This window comes from Giraffa tippelskirchi, chromosome Y (genome assembly GCF_054371585.1).
Source record: "Giraffa tippelskirchi isolate mGirTip1 chromosome Y, T2T-mGirTip1v1.2.pri, whole genome shotgun sequence".
Taxonomy (NCBI): domain Eukaryota; kingdom Metazoa; phylum Chordata; class Mammalia; order Artiodactyla; family Giraffidae; genus Giraffa; species Giraffa tippelskirchi.
Genome location: NC_137290.1, coordinates 13,681,805 through 13,704,480, shown reverse-complemented (window position 1 = coordinate 13,704,480; position 22,676 = coordinate 13,681,805). Strand labels below are relative to the sequence as shown.

At 43.3% G+C, this 22,676-nt stretch overlaps 1 protein-coding gene across 1 annotated transcript in view; it reads left to right on the top strand.

The window, feature by feature from the left end:
* LOC145537712 (zinc finger imprinted 2-like) overlaps positions 1–19,111 on the top strand; it is a 36,759-nt gene extending 17,648 nt beyond the window's left edge. The window contains exons 3-9 of the mRNA XM_081568555.1: positions 6,035–6,145; positions 6,178–6,222; positions 10,620–10,723; positions 11,329–11,376; positions 14,732–14,858; positions 15,053–15,145; positions 16,563–19,111. Coding sequence (XP_081424681.1) covers positions 6,035–6,145; positions 6,178–6,222; positions 10,620–10,723; positions 11,329–11,376; positions 14,732–14,858; positions 15,053–15,145; positions 16,563–17,515 — 1,481 coding nt within the window. The 3' untranslated portion in view covers positions 17,516–19,111. The remainder of the gene's footprint in view (positions 1–6,034; positions 6,146–6,177; positions 6,223–10,619; positions 10,724–11,328; positions 11,377–14,731; positions 14,859–15,052; positions 15,146–16,562) is intronic.
* The last annotated feature ends 3,565 nt before the right edge of the window (positions 19,112–22,676 follow it).

The following is a 22,676-nucleotide window of genomic DNA, read 5'->3' as shown; positions in this document are numbered from 1 at the left end:
CAAGCTACCAATGGTATTTTTCACAGAACTAGAACAAATCATCTCACAATTTGTATGGAAATATAAGAAACCTCGAATAGCCAAAGCAATCTTGAGGAAGAAGAATGGAACTGGAGGAATCAACCTGCCTGACTTCAGGCTCTACTACAAAGCCACTGTCATCAAGACAGTATGGTATTGGCACAAAGATAGAAATATAGATCAATGGAACAAAATAGAAAGCCCAGAGATAAACCCACGCACATATGGACACCTTATCTTCGACAAAGTAGGCAAGAATATACAATGGAGAAAAGACAATCTCTTTAACAAGTGGTGCTGGGAAAACTGGTCAACCACTTGTAAAAGAATGAAACTAGAACACTTCCTAACACCGTACACAAAAATAAACTCAAAATGGATTAAAGATCTAAACGTAAGACCAGAAACTATAAAACTCCTAGAGGAAAACATAGGCAAAACACTCTCCGACATAAATCACAGCAGGATCCTCCATGAACCACCTCCCAGAATAGTGGAAATAAAAGCAAAAATAAACAAATGGGACCTAATTAAAATTAAAAGCTTTTGCACAACAAAGGAAACTATAAACAAGGTGAAAAGACAGCCTTCAGAATGGGAGAAAATAATAGCAAATGAAGCAACAGACAAACAATTAATCTCAAAAATATACAAGCAACTTCTGCAGCTGAATTCCCGAAAAATAAACGACCCAATCAAAAAATGGGCCAAAGAACTAAACAGACATTTCTCCAAAGAAGACATACAGATGGCTAACAAACACATGAAAAGATGCTCAACATCACTCATTATTAGAGAAATGCAAATCAAAACGTCAATGAGGTATCATTTCACACCAGTCAGAATGGCTGCTATCCAAAAGTCTACAAGCAATAAATGCTGGAGAGGGTGTGGAGAAAAGGGAACCCTCTTACACTGTTGGTGGGAATGCAAACTAGTACAGCCACTATGGAGAACAGTGTGGAGATTCCTTAAAAACCTGGGAATAGAACTGCCATATGACCCAGCAATCCCACTGCTGGGCATATACACCGAGGAAACCAGAATTGAAAGAGACGCGTGTACCCCAATGTTCATTGCAGCACTGTTTACAATAGCCAGGACATGGAAGCAACCTAGATGTCCATCAGCAGACGAATGGATAAGGAAGCTGTGGTACATATACACAATGGAATATTACTCAGCCATTAAAAAAAATACATTTGAATCGGTTCTACTGAGATGGATGAAACTGGAGCCCATTATACAGAGTGAAGTAAGCCAGAAAGAAAAACAACAATACAGTATACTAATGCATATATATGGAATTTGAAAGATGGTAACGATAACCCTATATGCGAGACAGAATAAGAGACACAGACGCATGGAACAATTTTATGGACTCTGAGGGAGAAGGTGAGGGTGGGACGTTCTGGGAGAATGGCATTGAGACATGTGTATTGTCATATGTGAAACAGAGCACCATTCCATGTTCGATGCATGTGACAAGGGCTCAGGGCCGGGACAATGGGATGATCCAGAAGGATGGGATGGGGAGGGAGGTGGGTGGGGGGTCCGGGAAGGGGAACACATGTAAACCCATGGCTGATTCATGTCAATGTATGGCAAAAACTATTACAATATTGTAAAGTAATTAGCCCCCAACTAAAATAAATAAATTTATTAAAAAAAAAAAAAGAAAAGCTTTAAATGTGTGTTTGTATATGTGAACATCATGAAAAAAAAAAAAAAAGAATGAAATAATGCCATTTGCAGCAACATGTGTGGACCTAGAGACTGTCATACCGAATGAAGTAAATCAGACAGAGAAGGAGAAATATCATATGGCATCCCTCATATGTGGAACCTAAAATGAAATGATACAAATGAAGTTACAACACAGAAAGACTCTCGGACTTAGAGAAGAAACTTATGCTGTGTTCTTATGGATAAACTTATGGATAACCAACAAAGTCCTACTGTATAGCACAGGAAACTTTGCTCAATGTTATGTGGCAGCCTGGATGGGAGGGGAATTTGGGGGAGAATGGATAAATATATACATATGGCTGAGTTCCTTCGTGGTTTACCTGAAACTATCACAACATTGTTAATTGGCTATACCTCAATACAAAACAAAAAGTTTTTTTTTTTTTTTTAAGTTGTATAAAGATATGATGACTGAGTGAAATATTTGCATGGGAGCAAGAACAACGGGGGTGATATCATGTTCAGGGGGATGATTTTCCCTTTTGTCTTAATAATAGTTTCTTTTAGCAAATAAAAATCAAGATTAAAATGTGCATAAATTGCTTTTATATGATTACATATTGTGACATCTTAAATATGTATGAGTATATAATCCCTTTATCTACTCTCGCTGCTCTGATTTTAACATAAGGAGTTAGAAAACCTTTTAAGACAATGTAACCTCCTACTTATGTTCTCTTAAGAGGTGCCACTAATAAATCGAACATGAAGCTTTTAACTTTTTATTTTATATTGGAGTATAGCAAGTTAACAATGCCGTGATAGTTTCAGGCGGACAGCAAAGGGACTCAGCCACAGATACACATGTATCCATTCTCCCCCAAACTCCCCTCACATCCAGGCTGCCACTGAACACTGAGCAGAGTTCCCTGTGCTCTACAGCAGATCCTTGTTGGTTCTCCATTTTAAATACAGCCGTGTGTACATGTCTGTCCCACACCTCCTGATCATCCCTTCCCTGCATCCTTCCCCTCAGCAACCATAAGCTGAACATACAGCTTTTCAACACTTGACTCTGTGTCCAGGCACCCTGGACAAGACACCCACACATAAGAAAATATTTGTGACTTACCTTCAGCCTAGAAAATAAGAACAAGGGAGAAAAACAAGATCCAGAACAAGATATGAATTTCCAAGAAGTTGACGTGCACTTAAGGTATGTGTCTGACTTAGAGATGGGAGTCTCCTGACCTCTGGATGTTTCATGTGGATTCTGAGAAAAAATGTCTGCTTCTTTAATTAGATGGAAATATACACAACCACAGAGAGCTTTGCATCAAGTCTGACATTTAGTGCATGACTCCCTGGGACCCTCCAAGCTGGGTTGTTGACCTATTTTTCCTCTGGACCCCAAGCTGTGTTAATTCCTCGATGACTTCTAATCAGGAATCAGTGATCCCTGTTGGAAATGTCCTTGTTGCTTCCCCCTTACCTCCATTCCTCCCTCAACCACTGTTATTTCTTACTTTTTGGGTTGCTGTTGTTGTTCGTCACCAAGTCACGTCCAGTTCTTCGCTACCGCATGGACTGCAGCACGCCAGGCTTCCCTCTCCTTCACCATCTCCCGAAGTTAGCTCAAACCCATGTCCATTGAGTTGGTGATGCCATCCAACCATCTCATCCTCTGCCACCTCCTTCTTCTCTTGCCTTCAGTCTTTCCCAGCATCAGGGTCTTTCCCAAGGAGTCCACTCTTCGCATGAGGTGGCCAAAGTATTGGAGCTGCAGCTGCAATGTCAGTCCTTCCAATCAATATTCAGAGTTGATTTCCTTTAGGATTGACCGCTTTGATCTCCTTGCAGTCTAAGGGACTCTCAAGAGTCTTCGAATAGAATTGTAGCCAACATATATAAACTGCCTGTGTGGATCTCAGACACCACTTTAATCATTTGACATGTGATGGGGTTCAGGATACCTCACTCCAAAATATGGCACCTGGCATATTGAAGGTGAAGCAGTTTGAGAAAACAGCAGAAGGAAGAGGTTCACTCTCTTCCCCTTCCCCCTTCTTCCATGAAACAAGCCATAATCCCCTCATGGGAGAGGTACCCTCCCTATAGCAGGAGGAAAGGAGCGTTCTTATCTCCAAAGGGTGAGGAACACTTCCAAGAGGAAGCCTAACACACAGGCCTTGCTAAGTTTCTGTAATAAGTTTCTTATTACACTCACCTCTTGTTCCTTAACCTATCATATTCTTCCACAACTGTCCACACCTCATCAAACCTAGCTTGAAATACTCAGGTCTGTTTCTTTAGGTCTTCATTTCCTTAGGAAGGCTCCTCTGTCACTCAAAGCATATTAAAATAAGTTGTAAGCTTGTCTCCTGTTAATCTGTCTTTGCTGATTCATTTTCAGACCCACACAGCGACCCTCAGCACGTGGAAATAAAGATTTTCCACCTATACATACTTTGATTCTTACATTTAATAACTTGCTTTCCTTTTATTGTAGAAGGACAAACTGAGGCTCAGGGAGCTTGAATGACCTCCAAATTGTAGGTTTTCAGATAAAATGCATAGAAGGGCACTTCTGGGGAATCCCCAACACCAGGGGTTTGTGAGCTGCATGTGTATACCTAAAATGTCATCACCAAATCTCGGGTCATAGGTTTCCTCTTAAGTTCTCTTCCTGGAGTTTTCTAGTTTTGGTTTTACATTTGGGTGTGTGATCCATTTTGAGTTAATTTTTGTCACAGGTATAAGGCCAGTGTCAAGAATATTAACCATTATGCCATCATCATCATAATCAACATCACAATGCATAACATAATTATTGCACGTTTCACTATACTTTCCCTACATATCTCGAGGCCCTGATACATGTTCTTTAGTTAAATACAAATGGCTCCTCAACACAGGAAAACATATTCTACCTTGCTCATGAAAACTTTCTCAATCCTAGTTTTGGAAAAACTGAAAAAGCATCCTATAACACTGAGAATGCTGGTTTGCTCACACAGGCTGGTGGGGGTCTGATATGCAAGCGTCTATGGAAGGCAGTTTAGAAATCTTTGTAAAAATGACACACACATTTGCATTGTGGCTCAACAATTCCACTCAACAATTCCACACACCAGCAGAACTGCTGAAGCTCCTAGTTGTGCACAGAATACTGGAAGCAAAGGGCTGAAAACAACGCAACCACCCAGTAGTCAGAAATGGGTTAAGTAAATCAAGTCACAACAACAGTACAACAGAATTCAAATAGCTGTTCAAAAACACTAGGCATATTCTCTTTGTACTGATATAAAAAGGTCTCCAAGATAGGAAAAAATGAAGGCATAGAACAATGGGTACAGTCTGCCACTTTTTGTATAAAAAAAGTAGGAAATGAGACTATGAGTATTTTTGCAAACTAAAACTATTTCTACTGTATTTGTACAAACAAATAGTTACATATAATATGAATCTGTGTGTCATCATGATATATGTGTTATAGTTGACTCTTTGAGACCCCATGGACTCAACAGTCCATGAAATTCTCCAGGTAAGAATACTGGAGTGGATAGCCGTTCCCATCTCCAGGGGAGCATCCCTACCCAGGGATCGAACCCTGGTCTGCCTGCATTGCCGGCGGTTTTTTACCAGCTGAGCCACAAGGGAATCCCAAGAACACTGGAGTGGGTAGCCTATCCCTCCTCCAGTGGATCTTCCTGACCCAGGAATCGAACCAGCGTCTCCTGCATTGCAGGCGGATTCTTTACCAACTGAGCTTCCAGGGAAGCCTTATATTACTATCAAGGAAGTACTAATATCACTTAAGTACATTTTAAGCTACAGCATATACCACATTGTGTCACATTATAGGTTGTGTTACGTCGTCACATTTCTTATTTAGAAAATATATTTTATATTTTAAAATATTTATATCTATTACAGATAAATATCTACCGAATTTATAGTATAGATATTTATAATATGTATCAATGATAATCACATGTATGTGTGTATAATGCACATATGTATATACGCACATATCTCTATTTACATATACATAAAGACACTGTGGAAGGACACTGAAATCATGTTCACGCTTTCATAATTATTCAGTATAATTATTCATACATATTCAAATAATTGCACCGGTCACCTGAGTGTTCCGTGGTTTTATAGCATGAGAATTTGGTCGGTGGCACACACAAAGTGAGAAGGCTTTTCACTGCATACTGTTTATTTTGAAACCGTTTTAAACCACGTGCTAACTACTGCCAAAACTCGTAAAGCATCTAAAGGAAGTAGTCCTCCGGCCCCTCCCAGCCCTCTCTAGGCCGCGTGGTCCTCGCGGGCCTGCCCAGCGGAGCCCGCCAGAAGCGGCCTGCGTTTTCTGCGCGGCGCTTTCTGCACCGGCCGTCCCACAGGGCGCATGCGCAGACCGCTGGTAGCGCCTGCCTGGCGTGTTTGCTCTGCAAGACCGAGGTGCAGAGGTTCGGTCAGGCGAGGGTGTCCGTCTGCGAGGTGAGCGCGCGGCGTCCAGGGCCCGGACGCGAGGGAGGAGCCCTGGGGGTGAGGGCCCGGCTCGCGGGCAAGGAGGCGCGGGCGTCCCCTCAGGGACGCCGGGGCACACGCTCCTCTTGGCGGGGAAGTCGACGGAAAGGGAGGCGCGAAGTAGCGGCCCTGAGGGGAAGGGGTGCGGGAGGACGCGCGGGCCAAGTCAGCTCTGAGGAGGACGCGGCGGCCTCCCTGTTGCTCACGGCTTCCTGCCAATGCTTCCCCAGCCGGAAGGCCTTCCACCCGCCCTCCTCCTCCCGCGTCGCACCTTCCTCCCCGCCCCAGGACCCCACAGCCCCTCCCTTTTTAGGGCCTCTCCGCTCTCACCCCCAAGAACGCGTTCCTTGGTCCCTGAGGACCCTCCCCGTCCTCCTCTCGGATCCCTGCCCTCTCCGTCGAGGACCCCCACGGGCCTTCTCCTTCAGACACACCCGGGCCTCCTCAAGGACTCCCTCCCTAGAAAACCCTCCTTCCCCCGCTGAGGACCCCTCCCTTCCCTTCCCGTCCCCCCCCCCCGTTTGGAGGATCCCCCCAGTTTACTCCCTCAGAGACCTCCTGCCTTCCCCTCAGAACACCCTCCTTCCTCCATGAGGACCTCCACCCTCCCCTTCGAGGATGCCCCTCAGCCCTCTTCTTCTAGGACCCCACTCTCGCTGTCCCCCACCAAAACCACCCTTCTTCCCCTTTGAAGACCCCCGTTTCTCTCCAGACCCCCTGTCCCCTCCCCCCAGCCTCCCCCACATTCAAACTCCCCCTTTTTCTTAGGACCCCTCCTCTCCCCTCAACACAGTGCCCTCAGCCTTGGCCCTGCCATTATCCCTCCCCTCTGTCCTGCTCCTGCCTCTCTCCGAGCTCCACCCCCTTTATGTCAGAGGTGCTGCTTCGTTCAGCTCCCCCTTTACCTCCTGTCCCACCTTCCTCTGTGTTTTCCCCCTGGCTCTGGCCCACCTCTCCTCTCCCAGCCCTTACCCTCCCTCAGCCTCTCTGCGGTCCCCCACTTCTGCCCTGGCCCTGGTCCCTCCTTCCTGCCCCTCTTGCTTCAGACCTCCTCCCTCCATCACACCTCTCCTCTCTATATCCTTTCGCTCAGTCCTGGCCCCCGTCCTCTCCTTAGTTCTGCCTCTCCTTTCTGCTCCTCTGCCTCAGTCCCACCCCTTCTCTCTGGGCACCTACTCCCTGGACACCTCTCCTAGCCCAGACTGGTTCTTCCTCTTTACCTTGCCCCCCTCCTCCTCCTCTGGTCCAGCTCTGCATTCTGCCTGGCCTTGCTTTCCTCCTTTCCCCATTCCTCCGCACTTCTCTTTTGGTGGCTCCCTTCAGTCCCTGCTCCCTCCTCCCACAGCCTCAGCTCACCTGGAATCTCTTGGCCTCCACTCCCTTCTCCCAGCACTCATCCCCATTTCTCTGAACTTTCTTCCCTACTCTGAAATCAAGGAACCTACCACCACTCACGTTTTTTAGGGACTCTTTGGCTTTTTTCCCCCCAAGTATTTAACATTAGCTGCTTTTATGCCTACTTTTCCCTCTCTGGGCAAGGAGAAGGGATTGTGACTCTCTGCTCTAGCTTGGGACCTGGCTAGCCTAGAGAAGCAGGCTGCCAGGATTTCACAGTCATTTCTGCTACTCCTTTCTCAGAATCTTACGCTGCAGCCTATAGAGATAGAAATTCAGTGGGGGTATCATACATGCAAAAAAAGGAAGTAATAGCAAATTTTAAATTCATGGTAGGCGGAAAAGTGTTAAGAAAAAATTATAGTCTTCTCATATGTTATCCCGGGACACGACTTAGCGACTTCTCTTTCACTTTTCCCTTTCATGCACTGGAGAAGTCAATGGAAACCCACTCCAGTATTCTTGCCTGGAGAATCCTGTGGACAGGGGAGCCTGGTGGGCTGCCGTCTATGGGGTCACATAGAGTCGGACACGACTGAAGCGACTTAGCAGCAGCAGCAGCAGCAGCATATGTTATTCCAGACTAACTTCTAGCTCAAGAGTTAAAATGTTTAAATAAAGAAATAAGAAAATATATTCGAATATTTAAGTGATCTCTGCCTTTTTCTACAGATTTGTATGATATCTTTATATGTTTTGCATAGGGATCCAGTCCTTTGTAGGATGAATGTATTGTAATGATCTTTCCTCATTTTGTATGAACTCATTTTTAAAAGGATCTTCTTAGGTGGTTCATCAATTTGTTCAGTTCGTTATGGTTTGGGCTTCAAGTCTCTTCCCTTCAGTGCCATTTCTGAGATTTTTCCAGCCTGTGTCTGTGAATCTTCTAGACCTGACACTGACTGAGGCAACAACCGTTCTGTAGATGTGCAAATCTGTGTGAATATTCATTTAGGCATTTGTGTGAAATGAGCTAACTTCCTTTGATTCACATAACCTCTACTGTCCAGTTAAACTCTGCAAGCCATTTGTGAGTCTCTCTGTGTAATTTCTGCAGATCTGAAGGTTTCTGACTGTCTTCTTCATCTGATAAAACTCAGCCCACCATCTTCCACAACAGTGTGCTTTGAAGCAGCCTGCCTTTTAGAGTATCTCCATCCTTTGAAGGGTCAAGCTGTAAAAATGCTCCACGTGAAAGAGGTTTTGGATATCTCGAGGAATCCCCAGCTTGTTCATCTATGTAATCAAGAAAAAAAATCCAGAAACCACTCCAAAAACAAACCCAGAGGCTCCAAGAGTTTCTCATCAAAACTTTAGGTCTTTTCAGTCCCTGTCGGTTACAGGACCTCCCCAAGATGTGAGCCAAATCCCGGATCTCTGCCGGCGATGGCTGCAGCCAAAGATCCGCACCATGGAGCAGATGATGGAGTCAAAACAAATACACAGTCAAAAAAAAAAAAAAAAAAAGGCATGCAGTGTGGGAGATACGAGGCCTGAAATTTAAATTCTGCCAAAATTTGACTGGTCTCTTAGAAACTCAAAGTTACTAGATTGGAACTAAGGGCATCTCACTGATGATAGAAGAAAGCCATTCACTCCTAATAGCCCTTTGAATGAAACTGATACTAAAAGCAAAGCATTGTGTGTGTATATATATATATATATATATATATATATATATATATATATATATACACATATATAAAAATAGACAAGGGGAGAAAGGCAAGGGCACAAGACGGGGAAGTGGACCAGTGGGATGGGTTGATTACATTGAAAAATATAAAGAAGTAAATTTGAAATAAACATGAGGGTCATGTATGGCTGAATGGTGATGTATCAAGGATTATGATTAGTCCAGTTTTGTGCACCTGCATTCATTAAAAGAATTTTGAAGATGCTAATAGTAAACATGCTGGACACTTAAAATGTACTACATTGTAAATATTTTATAACAGTGCTTTACTTCTCTTAGTAGTTCTTGAGATAGGTATTACCCTCCTTCCACAAATGAGAAGACAGAGGCACAGGGAGGTTGAATAACTTAACCTGTGAACATGTTAGTTGTTCAGTCGTGTCTGACTTTTTGACCCCATGGACTGTAGCCTGCCAGGCTCCTTGCCAGTGGAATTCTCCATGCAAAAAGACTGGAGTGGGTTGTCATTTCTTTCTCCAAGGGATTCTGTCTGAGCCACCAGGGAAGCCCAACTTGCCTGTGGTCCACAATTATTAATAGTAATTGGCAGTCAGGATTCAGACCTCCGTGGCTGGCTCCAGAGTCTGTCATCTTATTAATCGTGGCTGTTAATACTGCCTCCAGTGGACATAGGGCATATGGTCCCACAGAATTTTTAAACTTGGTCAAAGGCAGAGCCTTTGATGGAGCTGAAATTCAAGAGAAGGGAAAGAGCTTGCTAGGGTATGAGAAAGAATCTATAGAATAGTGAAAGGTACTCTTGGAAAGAGACCACAAACAAGGAAGGACTTCAGGTTTCCTAAGGGAAGGTGGTGGTTGTCTTCTAGATCCCTGAGTGAAAAAGATGTAGTAATAAGAGTTGTGGTCTTTTTTTTTTTTTAATACCTGCTTTGTGCTCCACATATGTAATGTTTAACCCTTACAGGCGCCCATAGAACTAGAGATTATTGTAATTTTCATGTTACAATTGAGAAACTGAAGTTCTCTGGTGACTAAATGGATGGTGAAACTAGGACCATTGATAGAAATAAAGAGGGAACTTTTGCTTTATTTGGAAGGCACTGAAAATCCATGGAAGCATTTAGAGGTGAGAGATAACCAAACCTCTTTTCTGGAATTGCCACACTGAGCTGAGAAATGATTTTTTTGGTCTTTCTCTTGTCATAGGAAGTGCTGCTTCTGCCCATGGCAGGTGAGGGGTTGGCAGGCTACTCTCTGTGTCTGTGGGTGCTGCCAGACTGGACTCAACTCTGTGGTTATTCCTTCTCCCTTCTAGGGTTCTCTGCTCCGAACTGTGTCCTTGCAGAAGAGAGAAACACAAAACACCACCAAAAGAAGGACACAAAGATGTCTGACAGGAAGCCATTTGTTAGATCTCAGGTGAGTCAGGTTTTCTTCTGACTTAGTTCTGCAGTGTGAGGAGCTCCCCTTTCTGATTTCTAGACCTCCTCTATCTAATTAAACTTCCTCATTTCCTTAAAGTCTTTATGTAAACTTTACGTAACTGAGCCTTTCCCTGGCTTCTGTATCAGAATTTTCTTCTGACTCTTTGTATTTGCTTTCCTGCTTTTTCTCACACTTATTGTCACCACCACATACCACATCTTTAATATTTTCTCTCTTCCTATCTCTTGAATTAATTTTTCATTGTTTATTATTCCATTTTCTCTCCACTTTTGACTTAGTCAAAGCAACCCTCGTGTGATTTGTACTATTATTATGCTCCTTTTTGTATAAGAAATAACTGTTGTGAATTTTTAAAAATTTGCTCCTTAATGTTCTTGTTAAATCATGTTTTGAAACCTAGAAGAAGCTAATGTGCTGCACTTCCTTTAGAAAAAAATTCACGGGTGGGGGGAAGGCGTTTGACAATTAGGAAAAGAAAGTGTTTAAAAAATGCTCCTTGAGGAAGAGCTAAGGGGAAAAGGGTTGAGAAACGTTGTTCTAGATGATCTGTTCCTGAGAATAGCCCTCTGTCCCTGCAGTGTCCGTGTCTAGGATCCCAAGTGAAGATGCCCACAGAGACGACTGAGGTAATAAAAGAGAATTTGTAAGTGGGTATATTGTGACAAACTGGGGGGCATCTTCCCCATCTAAGGGGCAGCTATGACTCAGCTTCAGCTGATGGTGCCATGTGAGAATGTGGACCCTGATCCCTAGATCTTCTGATTTTTTAAAGTGAAGTCAAAAAATCCAGCTAATAATATGAATTATACTAATATTTTGGTGTTGGCAACTAACAAATTTTGAAGAAAGAATAAAGAACACATGTGAGCCAAATAAACCCCTGTATAAAAGCTGGGCAGTCAGTACATGCTCTCTAGTTCATTGATCTGCATAACGTTTCCGTGAAAACACAAAAGACGTATATTAGTAAAATAGGTATCATGGTCTTCGGTAGTCTTCCAATACCTGCTTTTTACATCCAGCTTTCTGTTACCAAGAATGTTGCATGTAATTGTAATTAATTAGTTTGTATTACTGGATTTTTCTGAGGTGTGATTATGTGTGTGTTAGTCGCCCAGTGATCATGGCATCTGATGCCATCACGTTATGGCAAATAGATGGGGAAAGAGTGGAAACAGTGGCTGACTTTATTTTTGGGGGCTCCCAATTCACGGCAGATGTTGATTGCAGCCATGAAATTAAAATACATTTACTCTTTGGAAGGAAGGTTATGAGCAACCTAGACAGCGTATTGAAAAGCAGAGATGTTCCTTTGTCAACAAAGGTCCATCTAGTCAAGGCTATAGTTTCTCCAGTAGTCATGTATGGATGTGAGAGTTGACTGTAAAGAAAGCCAAGTGCCGAAGAATGGATGTTTTTGAACTGTGGTGTTGGAGAAGACTCTTGAGAGTCCCTTGGATGGCAGGGAGATCCATCCAGTCCATCCTAAAGGAGATCAGTCCTGGGTGTTCACTGGGAGGACTGGTGTTGAGGCTGAAACCCCAGTCCTTTGGCCACCTGATGCAAAGTGCTGACACACTGGAAAAGACCCTGTTTCTGGGGAAGATTGAGGGCAGGAGGGGAAGGGGACGACAGAGGATGAGATGTTTGGGTGGCACCACCAACTCCATGGACATGAGTTTGGGTAAACTCTGGGAGCTGTTGATGGTCAGGGAGGCCTGGTGTGCTGCAGTTCATGGGGTCATAAAGAGTTGGACACGACTGAGTGACTGATCTGAACTGAACTGAACTGAGTGAGTCAGTTGTGTCTGACTCTTTGCAACCGCAGGGACTGTAGCCTGACAGTCTCCTATGTCCATGGAATTCTCTAGGTGAGAATACTAGAGTGGGTTGCCATTCATTATACCATGGGATCTTCTTGACTGAGAGATTGAACCTGGGTCTCCTGCATTGCAGGCAGATTCTTTACCATCTGAGCCACGAGGGGAGCCCCAATATCATCATACATTTATCTCTTCTACCATAAATGAGTGTTTGGGTCTTGCCTAGATTTTGGAGGTTATAAGACTGTACACATGAGCAGATATACCTAGGAATAGGTATCTTTCTGGACCCAAAAGTGGTTTACCAATTTACATTTCCCTGGTGGCTCAGACGATGAAGCATCTGCCTGCAACACGGGAGACCTGGGTTCAATCCTTGGCTCGAGAAGATCCCCTGGAGAAGGAAATGGCGACCCACTCCAGTATTCTTGTCTGGCAAATTCCATGGATGGGGGAGCCTGGTAGGCTGCAGTCCATGGGATCGCAAAGAGTCACACACAACTGAGCTCACACACAACTGAGCAACTTCACTTTTAGCATCTTTTAAGAGGTCTCAAAAGCCCACATTCTAAGATTTTCGTTGGTGGCTCAGTCAGTAAAGAATCTGCCTGCAGTGCAGGAGATGGAGGTTCAATCCTTGGTCAGAAAGATCCCCTGGAAAAGAAATGGGAACCCACTGTGTAGTATTCTTGCCTTGGAAATCCCATGGACAAAAGAACTTGGCTACAGTGGATGGGTCTCAAAATTTTGAGTCAGGCACGACGGAGCAACTACACCACCACCACCACCAACAGTCCCCATTCTAGACAGTATTTGATATTGTCAAACTTCTTAATTTTTGTCAGTTGAATGGGTGTAAAGTCATACTGTGTCATTTTGAAATGCATTTTCTCATTATGATAAGATTGTCTATCTCTGCATATTTATGCGCTGTTTGTGTTTTGTGGATGAGTCACTGAGGCTTAACCTAGCCACACTCACTGAGCTATGAGAGAGAACCAGAACGTAAACCCAACTGTCTCTTTTTCCTGAGACTGGGGTATACTGCTCAACTTTTATTTGCATTTTTCTCTCTTTATTAAGGAACTTAAAAGGATCTTTCTCCTCCCACACAGATCTCTAGAAATTCGCAGCAGGAGCTGTCTTAGAAATAGTCCCACTTCTCTCAGACTTCAAGACAAAAGACAGATATACTTATTTTTTCTTTCTTTTCTATGTTTTAAATTATGAAAATATGATAACACATTTACAGGAGGCTTGGAGAGTTCACAACAAAGTTCCATATAATTCCACTAAGTGGTGGTTGGTGGTTTAGTCACTAAGTCATGTCGACTTCTTGTGACTGCATGGACTGTAGCCTGCCAGGCTCCTCTGACCAGGCAAGAATACTGGAGTGGGTTGCCATTTGCTTCTCCAGGGGTCTTCCCGACCCAGGAATCAAACCCGGGTCTCCTGCATTGCAGGGAGATTCTTTACCAACTGAGCTATGAGGGAACTATGAGGGAAGTTCTACTGTAAATTACAATTAATGTTTAAGTAGATAAATTAAGGTTTTTAGTTGGACTTTCAATATCAAACTCAAAATTAATAGGATGAATAAAAGTAGAAGTCTGTGGTAGATCTGAAAGCAGTATGAACAAATTCAACATACTTCAGATTTATATAGTTTTCACACAACAAGAGAATCCAAATTCTGTTCAAGTTCCCATAGACTATAAACTAGGAGACACTGGAACATATCCAGGGAGATAAAGTGCAAAAATTTCATGGCCTGAAGGTATTGAAATCATATACAGTCTGTTCTCTTATCACTGTGGAATTATGTTAGAAGTTAATACCAAAAGATGTTGGAAAATAACCCACATATTTTCAAGTGCAGTGTGACGTTTCCCAAGAGAGATCTTTGACTTAGCCATTGAAAGCCTCTATAAAGTTAGAAGACTGAAAAAAACAAGAGGGTGATTGCAGAGAAGAAAACATTTTAATGAGAAAGACTTAAAGGAAAGAAACCCTTGTAGGTCCCTGAAACCTTTGGATTAGAGTCTTTCTGCTTGTCTGAATGTATGCTTCATGGTCAGTCCCCTCTTATCAGATACCTTTCCCCCTCTTTGGGATAATTCCGGGTTTCAATCATTTAGGAGTATATCTGGTATTTCAGGAATTGGTGACTTTCAAGGATGTGGCTGTGGACTTCAGTCCAGAGGAATTACCCTACCTCAGTGCTTCTCAGAGGAAGCTCTACCGGGAGGTGATGCTGGAAAATTACAGGAACCTGGTCTCCCTCGGTAAGCCGTGATGACCAAAATTGTTTCCAGACATTGGCATATGTCCCTAGTGGCAGAATCTTTGGAAACAGGCTTTATTTTTCTTGTGTGTAAATTTGCACTTGCCTGTTATCTCAGAGCCTTTAGAAACCAGTCTGGGAGTTCCTGAGGGTACAGGACAGAACCCCCAAGTTATAAGTCTCCTTCTTCAACAGGGTACCAGTTCCCTAAACCTGACATTATCTCACAGCTGGAAGAGGAGGAGTCACATGCTAGGGAGGAAGACGGGAGTGCAGTGACATGTCAAGGTGAGCAGTGAGACCGGGATCTTGGGGAGACAACCCTGCTCAGTGAGCAGGGGCTGGGAGCTGGTCCTCAGAGCCCACTCAGCTTAGGGAGAGGGCCAGTAGGTGCTTTCACCTTAGGGGCTCGTGTGGCCACGCCACATCATGCTCACTCAGTACTTCTTTTGTCTCCTCTCTGAAGCTCATCTCTTCCTCTCCTGCTCAGCTCCAGGGAGGCCAGTTTCCCTATCCTCTAATGTTCAAGCCCCTGCATTCATTTGTGCCTTTCCCCTGACAGCTAGAAATCAGAGGTCTTTCCTCTGTCACTGAGACAAGCGAAAACCTTGGTGTGATACCACTGCTCTTTCCAGCCCTCAGGGAGTTGATGTTATAAAGCACACATCAGGTTCTTACCACTCCCAAAAGAAAATCCAGACTTCTAGCAAAACATTTAAATCCGTGCCAGTCTGGCCCAAAAGTCACATCCAGCTTCATCTCTCATAGATACTCCTAGTAGAACCCTGTATTGCTGCTCCCCAGGACTGTGTACTTCCATAGTCAGTGTCTGCTCAGAATAAGATTGCCGCCCATTTCACTGCTTTCTGAGCCCTAATGCCTTCCCCTGCCTGATCTTTTTCCGTTCCCAGATGAAATTCCCAAACTCTCCTTTTGTACATTTATAGCCTGATTAGAGTCTTTGTACAGACTTACGAACATCCAGGTGGATAATGCTTTGCTCGGAATCAGCATTTAGTAAATGTTGAATTGAATGGGTAAAACAAGAGATTGGGAGCCAAGAAAAGAGTTGGAATTCTGTTGCTTTATTCTGAGTGAGAAAGTGTTGACCGGTGTACTCCAGTGTTTCCCCAATAGTCCTACAGAATTATGATAATCGGGGTTCTTTACAAAAAAATAAAAACCCAAAAGTGTTGCCTAACAAGATCAGTTCGAGAAATGCTACCTCTTACATTTCCCCTCTTTGAGATCTGAGATGCTGGTTAAGGGATCTGAAGAGTCCTACAAAAGTGAAAGCTGACTTGCATCGTACGGTATCTCCCGGATTGACCTGACAATAGAATCCCTTTATGGCCACAGTTGTACTAGTTCCTCCAAACCGCAGTGATGTACCAAGCATGGTCTGGAAGTTGCAGCCAAACCCCAGTCCCCCCTCTTTCTCTGGTTTCCTTCTCATTCTCTTGTCAGTGCCTCTGGAATCTTTGTCAATGTTCAGTCCTCCTAGATGATCTTTTCTGCCTCACCCTCACCTATCCTTGCTTGCTGTCCTCTGCATCCTTCTCCCACTCTCTCCTTAGGTTTCTGGAAAACTCTCAAACCTCTGTACGAACGCGTCTGTAATGAGAGGTCTCTTTCTTCTGTTTCTACTATAATGATGTTTTTCTCTGAGTAAAAAATAGTAGAGGATCTTTTACATTTCTTTTAGGTTGCGAGGACCAATCTAAAACCAAAGATCTAACTCCAGAGCAAAGCCCGCCTGTAGAGAAATCATCCTCGGAGGCAAGAATAGAGGATTTGGAGGCAGGTGACTCCTTGTGTGCCCACACGAGAGAGTCTTGTGCTGATGATCTGCTGGAGTCACACCAGGTCAAGCCGGCAGAAGTTTTGAGTCCCACAAATATGAGTGACCCCAAGACCCTCACTCAGGAAGGAAGCCACGAGGGTGATCAACTAGAGAAAAGCTCAGAACTTAAGAAACCATCGGGGAGTCTGCTAGGAGAGGGTCCCCAGGAACACAGTACTCTTGGAGTCTGCGCCAGGTCCTGCCTGGCCCACAACTCGTTTTTCCTCCGAGAGAACAAACACTACAGATGTGAATTTTGTGGGAGAGACTTCAGTACCCGAGGAGGCCGGGAGAAGCACCAGCAAATCCACACGGGGAAGAAGCCCTTTGTATGTAAACGGTGTGGGGAGGCCTTCTACCTCATGCCGCACCTCAGCAGGCATCAGAAGACTCACTGGGACGGGAAGTCCTTGACCCAGCGTGCAGATGTCTACGGCCGCATGAGCGTTCAGAGGCAGGACTGCCATGAGCGTCTCGAGTGCGGCAAAGCTTTCATCCAGGCTGTGCATCGTCTCCAGCATCTCAAAGCCCACGAAGCAGCAAGAGCCCTTCCACGTGAGTTACCCCGAGACAAGATGTATTTGATTCGATATAAGCGGCAGCACAACTACGTTGGAAAAAGAGCCCGTCAGTGTTGCAACTGTGGCAGAAGGTTCCGTCAAAGTTCACGCCTCATCCAGCACTACAGGATTCACGCTCAGGAGAGGCCTTACCAGTGCCAGCTGTGTGGGAAGTGTTTCAGCAGATCCTCCTGCCTCACTCAACATTACCAACTCCATTCTCAAGAGAAGCCCCTGGAGTGCCATTACTGTTGAAACACGTCCAGTCAGAACATTCTCAACCTCTTAGGCTTTCTCCTGGAGAGAGACCCTTGGAGCACTCTGAATGAAAGAAGGTCTTGCACCAGCCCTCCCACCTTGTTAACAACTTGAAAACGTGTCATGCTGTAGTCAGAAAACAGCAAGCGGTTGCAAGGGAATAGAACAGTCTTTTTGCAGACGGACAGTCAGCACGTGTGCCAGTCACTGAAGCAGAAAACCTTACAGGGTATTTTTGTCACATGGGAAAGAAGCCGATAGATTTTGTCCTTCTCTGGTGGTGTCCATAGAATAGAGAACCTCGATTTTGACATCCTGACAAAAAATGTGTGACTGGCAGGTGTGCTCCAGACAGGAACTCTGTTGCCTGAATTTTTACAGAAGTATTGACCTACAATATCTTTACCACATGGGATTTATCAGCAAAGGGCATCGTAAAAAGGTGTGTGAGGTGTACCTATGGTGATAATCCACAAAGCTGAAGTAATTGGTAATGTACTTACATAGACGTTCATAATTTTGAAAACATTGCCATGTGTATTATTTGATCTGTTAAGGAATGCTGCACCGCACCTGTGTTGAGGATATTTATTTCATATGTACAGATAGAGCAAACTTGAAACTCGAGGTTGTCATTTGATTTGACCTGGGTTGTAAGTGATGGGGCAAAAACAGAACCCCAGCTTGGTTTGGTTCGATCGTTGGTTTTTGAGAGTCCCTGAGATACTTATTTTAAATCTTGATGCTCAACCCAGGTTTGTTTTATTCCTGCCACATTCTCTCTGAAGAAAAGTAACATCTGTACTGACCGAAGCCACCTTTCTTTTTAGTAATTTCAGTGTTGTTTCATGTTAAATCAGATGGGGACACTTGTGGTATTAGGGGGTCAAAAAGATTTTTAAAGTGAAGTTCTCATAGCCATTTCTGTTACAATTTAGGATTAGATGAATTTTGGGGACACTGATCAGGGAAGTATATTTTTGCTAAACACTTTGTTATAATTGGTCTTGTAGATCATAAATCTGCTACTGATCAAGTAGAATTTTTTGTAGTTTTATATTTGAGGGCTTGGGGTTTTGTATTTTTGAAAAAAGAAGGAGTATTTGAAAACGGTTTCTGTTGTTGGACTCTGGCATCATCAGCACAGCCAGCTTCACCTAAAGTCCTATTTCTGTACTGAGCAGACCTCACTCAAAAGTATGAGCCATGAATTGCACTAAAAATCTCTTTCATGCCATAGTGTTCTAATGTAAAGGTTTTGCATCACTGACTTGAATGATGGTCAGATGCAAACACACCTGGGAACCAGGTGACCTAGTGTCTCAGAATCTGACTCCTGGCCTGGCAGGGTGGGTTGTGTCTGTCGTTATTCACTGCCGTGCTTTTTCTCATCCTGCCGTTTCTGACCTATGATGTGTGGCTCCAAAGTCATGAACTTAAAAACCAACATGAGTCATTAGGGCCTGCACCAGCCAAATGAGCACTTGATCCACATGAGTGCTCACTACACAGCCCCTCGTCCTTGTTTCCCAAGTTCCTGGTGGAACAGCCCTCACTGACTGGCCCTGTTTCCTCCCATGGACCACCCTCCCACTCACTGTATATTTGTTTCTGATCCTGCCACCACTACCTGAAGGGAAGATAATGTCAGTATGGCTTATTGTTGATGTTATTAATCAACCTTCATTTGTTTCTCTTGGTGATTAATAAATATCTCTCAGGAGAAACTTTCAGGAGAGCTTCCAATTTCTCCTCCAACTTTTACCTACTGAATTCTAGAATCTAGCAAGTGGGTTTTACCTACAGCCGTTTTTACTCTGTCGTACTGGTGATTTTTTCACTTTTCTCATCCCTTCTGCATTTAGTAATTAGAATTCTGTGAGGAAAAGTTGCTCCCCTAGATTTTTATTCAGTAATTTATTTATATAGCATGGATTTGTGGCACGGGCTGTAATTCAACATGACCATTACTTATTTTAGAATTGTTCCAGCTCTGGCCACTGGGAGTCCTTTTGAGTTGGCTCCTGTGACTTTTCAACAAGACCTCATCCTTTTCTCAATGGTTGTAACTGTAACCTCCATGCACTCCAGGAAGATCCTGTCATTTCTTTATGATGACTTCTACCTCACCACTACCTTGTGAGATCTGCTGCTTTCCCTGGGATCATAGCTTTACTCACACCCTTATCAGTCTGCCATCGCATTTCTTCTTTCACCATTTTTGCTAAATCTCCATACTGCCTCAATTATTATTAGCTTAACACACTTTCTTTCAATTGTGTCATCTCTGTTTTTTAAACTTCAGTATATCTACCTAAAAAGGAAAATTTTAAATCAACTCAAACAAAGGGTCTTACCCAGACCGTAATCAAATTTTCCTAGTCATTGCCGAGATGTGCTTTTATAGCTGGCTTGTTTGAACCTGGATCCAAATGTGCTCTATTGATTGCATTTGGTTGTCTGATTTCAAGTTTCTCTTAATCTAAAGCAATCTCTTCTCACTTTTTTTTAATGCCTTGTGTGACCCCAAGAATAATGTAGAAATATATTTCCCCCCTCTCTCCACCCAATTCCTAGTATAGCTAACAGCTTTTATATTCCTTATGTTAAGGTTTAACTGTTTAAATTTAGAAGCCCTCATTTTTAATTTATTTTTAATTCTGATAAACACAAGATATAAAATTAACCATCTCAGATATTTTTAAGTGGTCAGTAGTGTTAAGTAGAGCCACATTATTGTGCAGTGGATACTCAGGACTTTTCATCTTGAAAAACTCAAATTCTGTATCCATGGAACAAGAACTTCCCATTTCCCCGTCCCTCCAGCCATGGCAGCCATCATTCTAGCTCTCATTTTTTTTAAAGCTTTGTGTGATTAAGCCAGTAGTCCTGAAAGAAACTAAGTCAGTTGTCCTGTGGAATGTTCCCCCTTGTAAATGTGTCTGTTTGCTTCCTGTGGTATCCTTGTCCCTCTCTCCCTGTATTTTCTGTAAATGGAAGTTAGTGCTAAACTCTGGAGAATTTAGTTTGATTCATCTTCAGCTGCTTTGGCAGGAATACCTCGTAGGTGGTTTTGTGTACTTTATATCATATCCCGGTCAAGTTTTTTGCCCTGCCAAAGGTCTAGGCTCTTGAAATCATTCTGCAAACCACTGCATCATTCACAGGCAGGAAGGTTTCAGAGTTTTCACCATCCGTGGACTCTTCATGATCCAGCTGCATGTTCCTTCTTCACCACCTCTTCTAGACTTTTCTTTATGTGCCTCCCCCCATTACTCCATCCAGGTCTTTAGATATTTGGATTAAGAGATGATGGAGACTCCTCAAGGGGGTCTGCTGTGGGCCATTTGTCGAGGGCCCTGGGCCAAGGCTTCTTAAGAGACCTTAACTCTAGAAAGCCAGGGAGCATCAGACTTGACTCTATTCCGATGCTGCTTTCATACCACAGATGGCAGCGGTGACAACATGGATAGTTAACTCTGCCGGTCATCCCTGGACTAGTTGGAATTTATAAAATATGCACAAGCCACTGCCTCCATACTTTTCAAGCTGAACTCTAGCTGCCTGTGGTGGCAGCAACCTCAGCCTGTTATCTTTCACCTTGCTGTGTTTCTTGCTGCTATTCTAGTGGGCCCTCAAGGTTAATGCTATTTGTGGCTTTTCCCAGAAAATTCCTGATACATCAGACAGTGTGAGCACTGCTCTTATACTCAGGCTATGTTTTTTAATGTAGAAACACTCATGTTTTAAGCTTTCTTTGATTATGCAAGTAATACATATCTGTTGAAGACGATGAGAAAATACTATCATCTTTGAGGTTTTGGTTTGTTTGTTTTTTTAATATTTGTATTTCCCTGTCTTAGATATACTTGCTGCCAGAAGAGGTATACACTGTTCAGACATTTTTTCCTGTGTATAGGTTTCTATAGATTTTTAAAGAAAATACATACTATTTTAAAGGTGGCAATTTTTCTTGTAATATATCATGAACATCTTCCCACATTCCTAAATGTATCCCCCAGTTTCATCTTTCAGGACTACCTCATACTTGGTTGCATAGATGTGGCCTAGTTTATTTCACTAGACTTCTAGGTTTGGAAAATGGGGTTACTGTTCTTTATCTCTTTTTTTATTCCATTGCGAGCCTTTAATTTTTTTTTATTTACTTATAATTAACATATTGTATTATATGAGGATGGGGGGATAGACCGGAAAAGTGAGGGGATTAAGAAGTACAAACTTCCAGCTATAAAATAAGTCACAGGAATGTAATGTACAAATAGGGAATATAGTCAGTACTGTTGTGACAGCTTTGTGGTGGCAGATGGTAACTGGGCTGATTGTGGTGATTGTTGCTGAATGTATAAGAATGCTCACTCCCTGTGTTGTACACCTGAAACTTATCTCGTACATGTGCACTGCTTCCCCACTACCTCCTGAGTCTTGGAATTTCCATCAGCATCTTGCTCTGATGTCTTTGCATGTGGTTGTGTTCCCCAAGGAGAAGTTCCCAGCAATAGACCTTCTTAAATAAAATTTCAGAAGCACAACAGGCTAATAACTCCACTCTGGGGTGCTCTCATCAGAGCACACACCCAGGACCATGCTTGTGTTCCCTGGCTGAGGAGCCCCCTTGGCAGGGCAGGGAGAGTGTGGGCTTTGGAGCCAGGCCAACCTGAAGCCAGAGCCGGCCCCCTCCTCAAAGCTGATTAACCTCACTTTCTCAGGAAATGCGGTAACAGTGCCTCCCCTTGGAACTCTTGAAAGGCTTGGAGCTCGTCTGTACAACAGAGCCTAACAGTTCCTGGTACATAGTAGGCACTCAGGGGGTGGTCTTAAAGTTCTCTTAGTGACAGTTGCTAAACCACAGAATTCTAGACCACAACCATACATCAGATACAACCACACCTTAGCGTATTTGAGTATTCACTGTACTTAAAATAACTTTTCTGAGTAAACATTTTTCGTATAATTACAGATTTGGAGTTTTCTTTTTCTCACTAATTTGTAATGATAATTTAAAAATGACAGTGATATAAAGGTTCGATGAACAGATCATAAAGCATTGTATTTGTAGTTGTTTTCTGAAGATAGATTTCCTAAAAGTGGTATTACCAGATGAGACATGAAAAGCATTTCTGTGATTCTCAAAAGATGG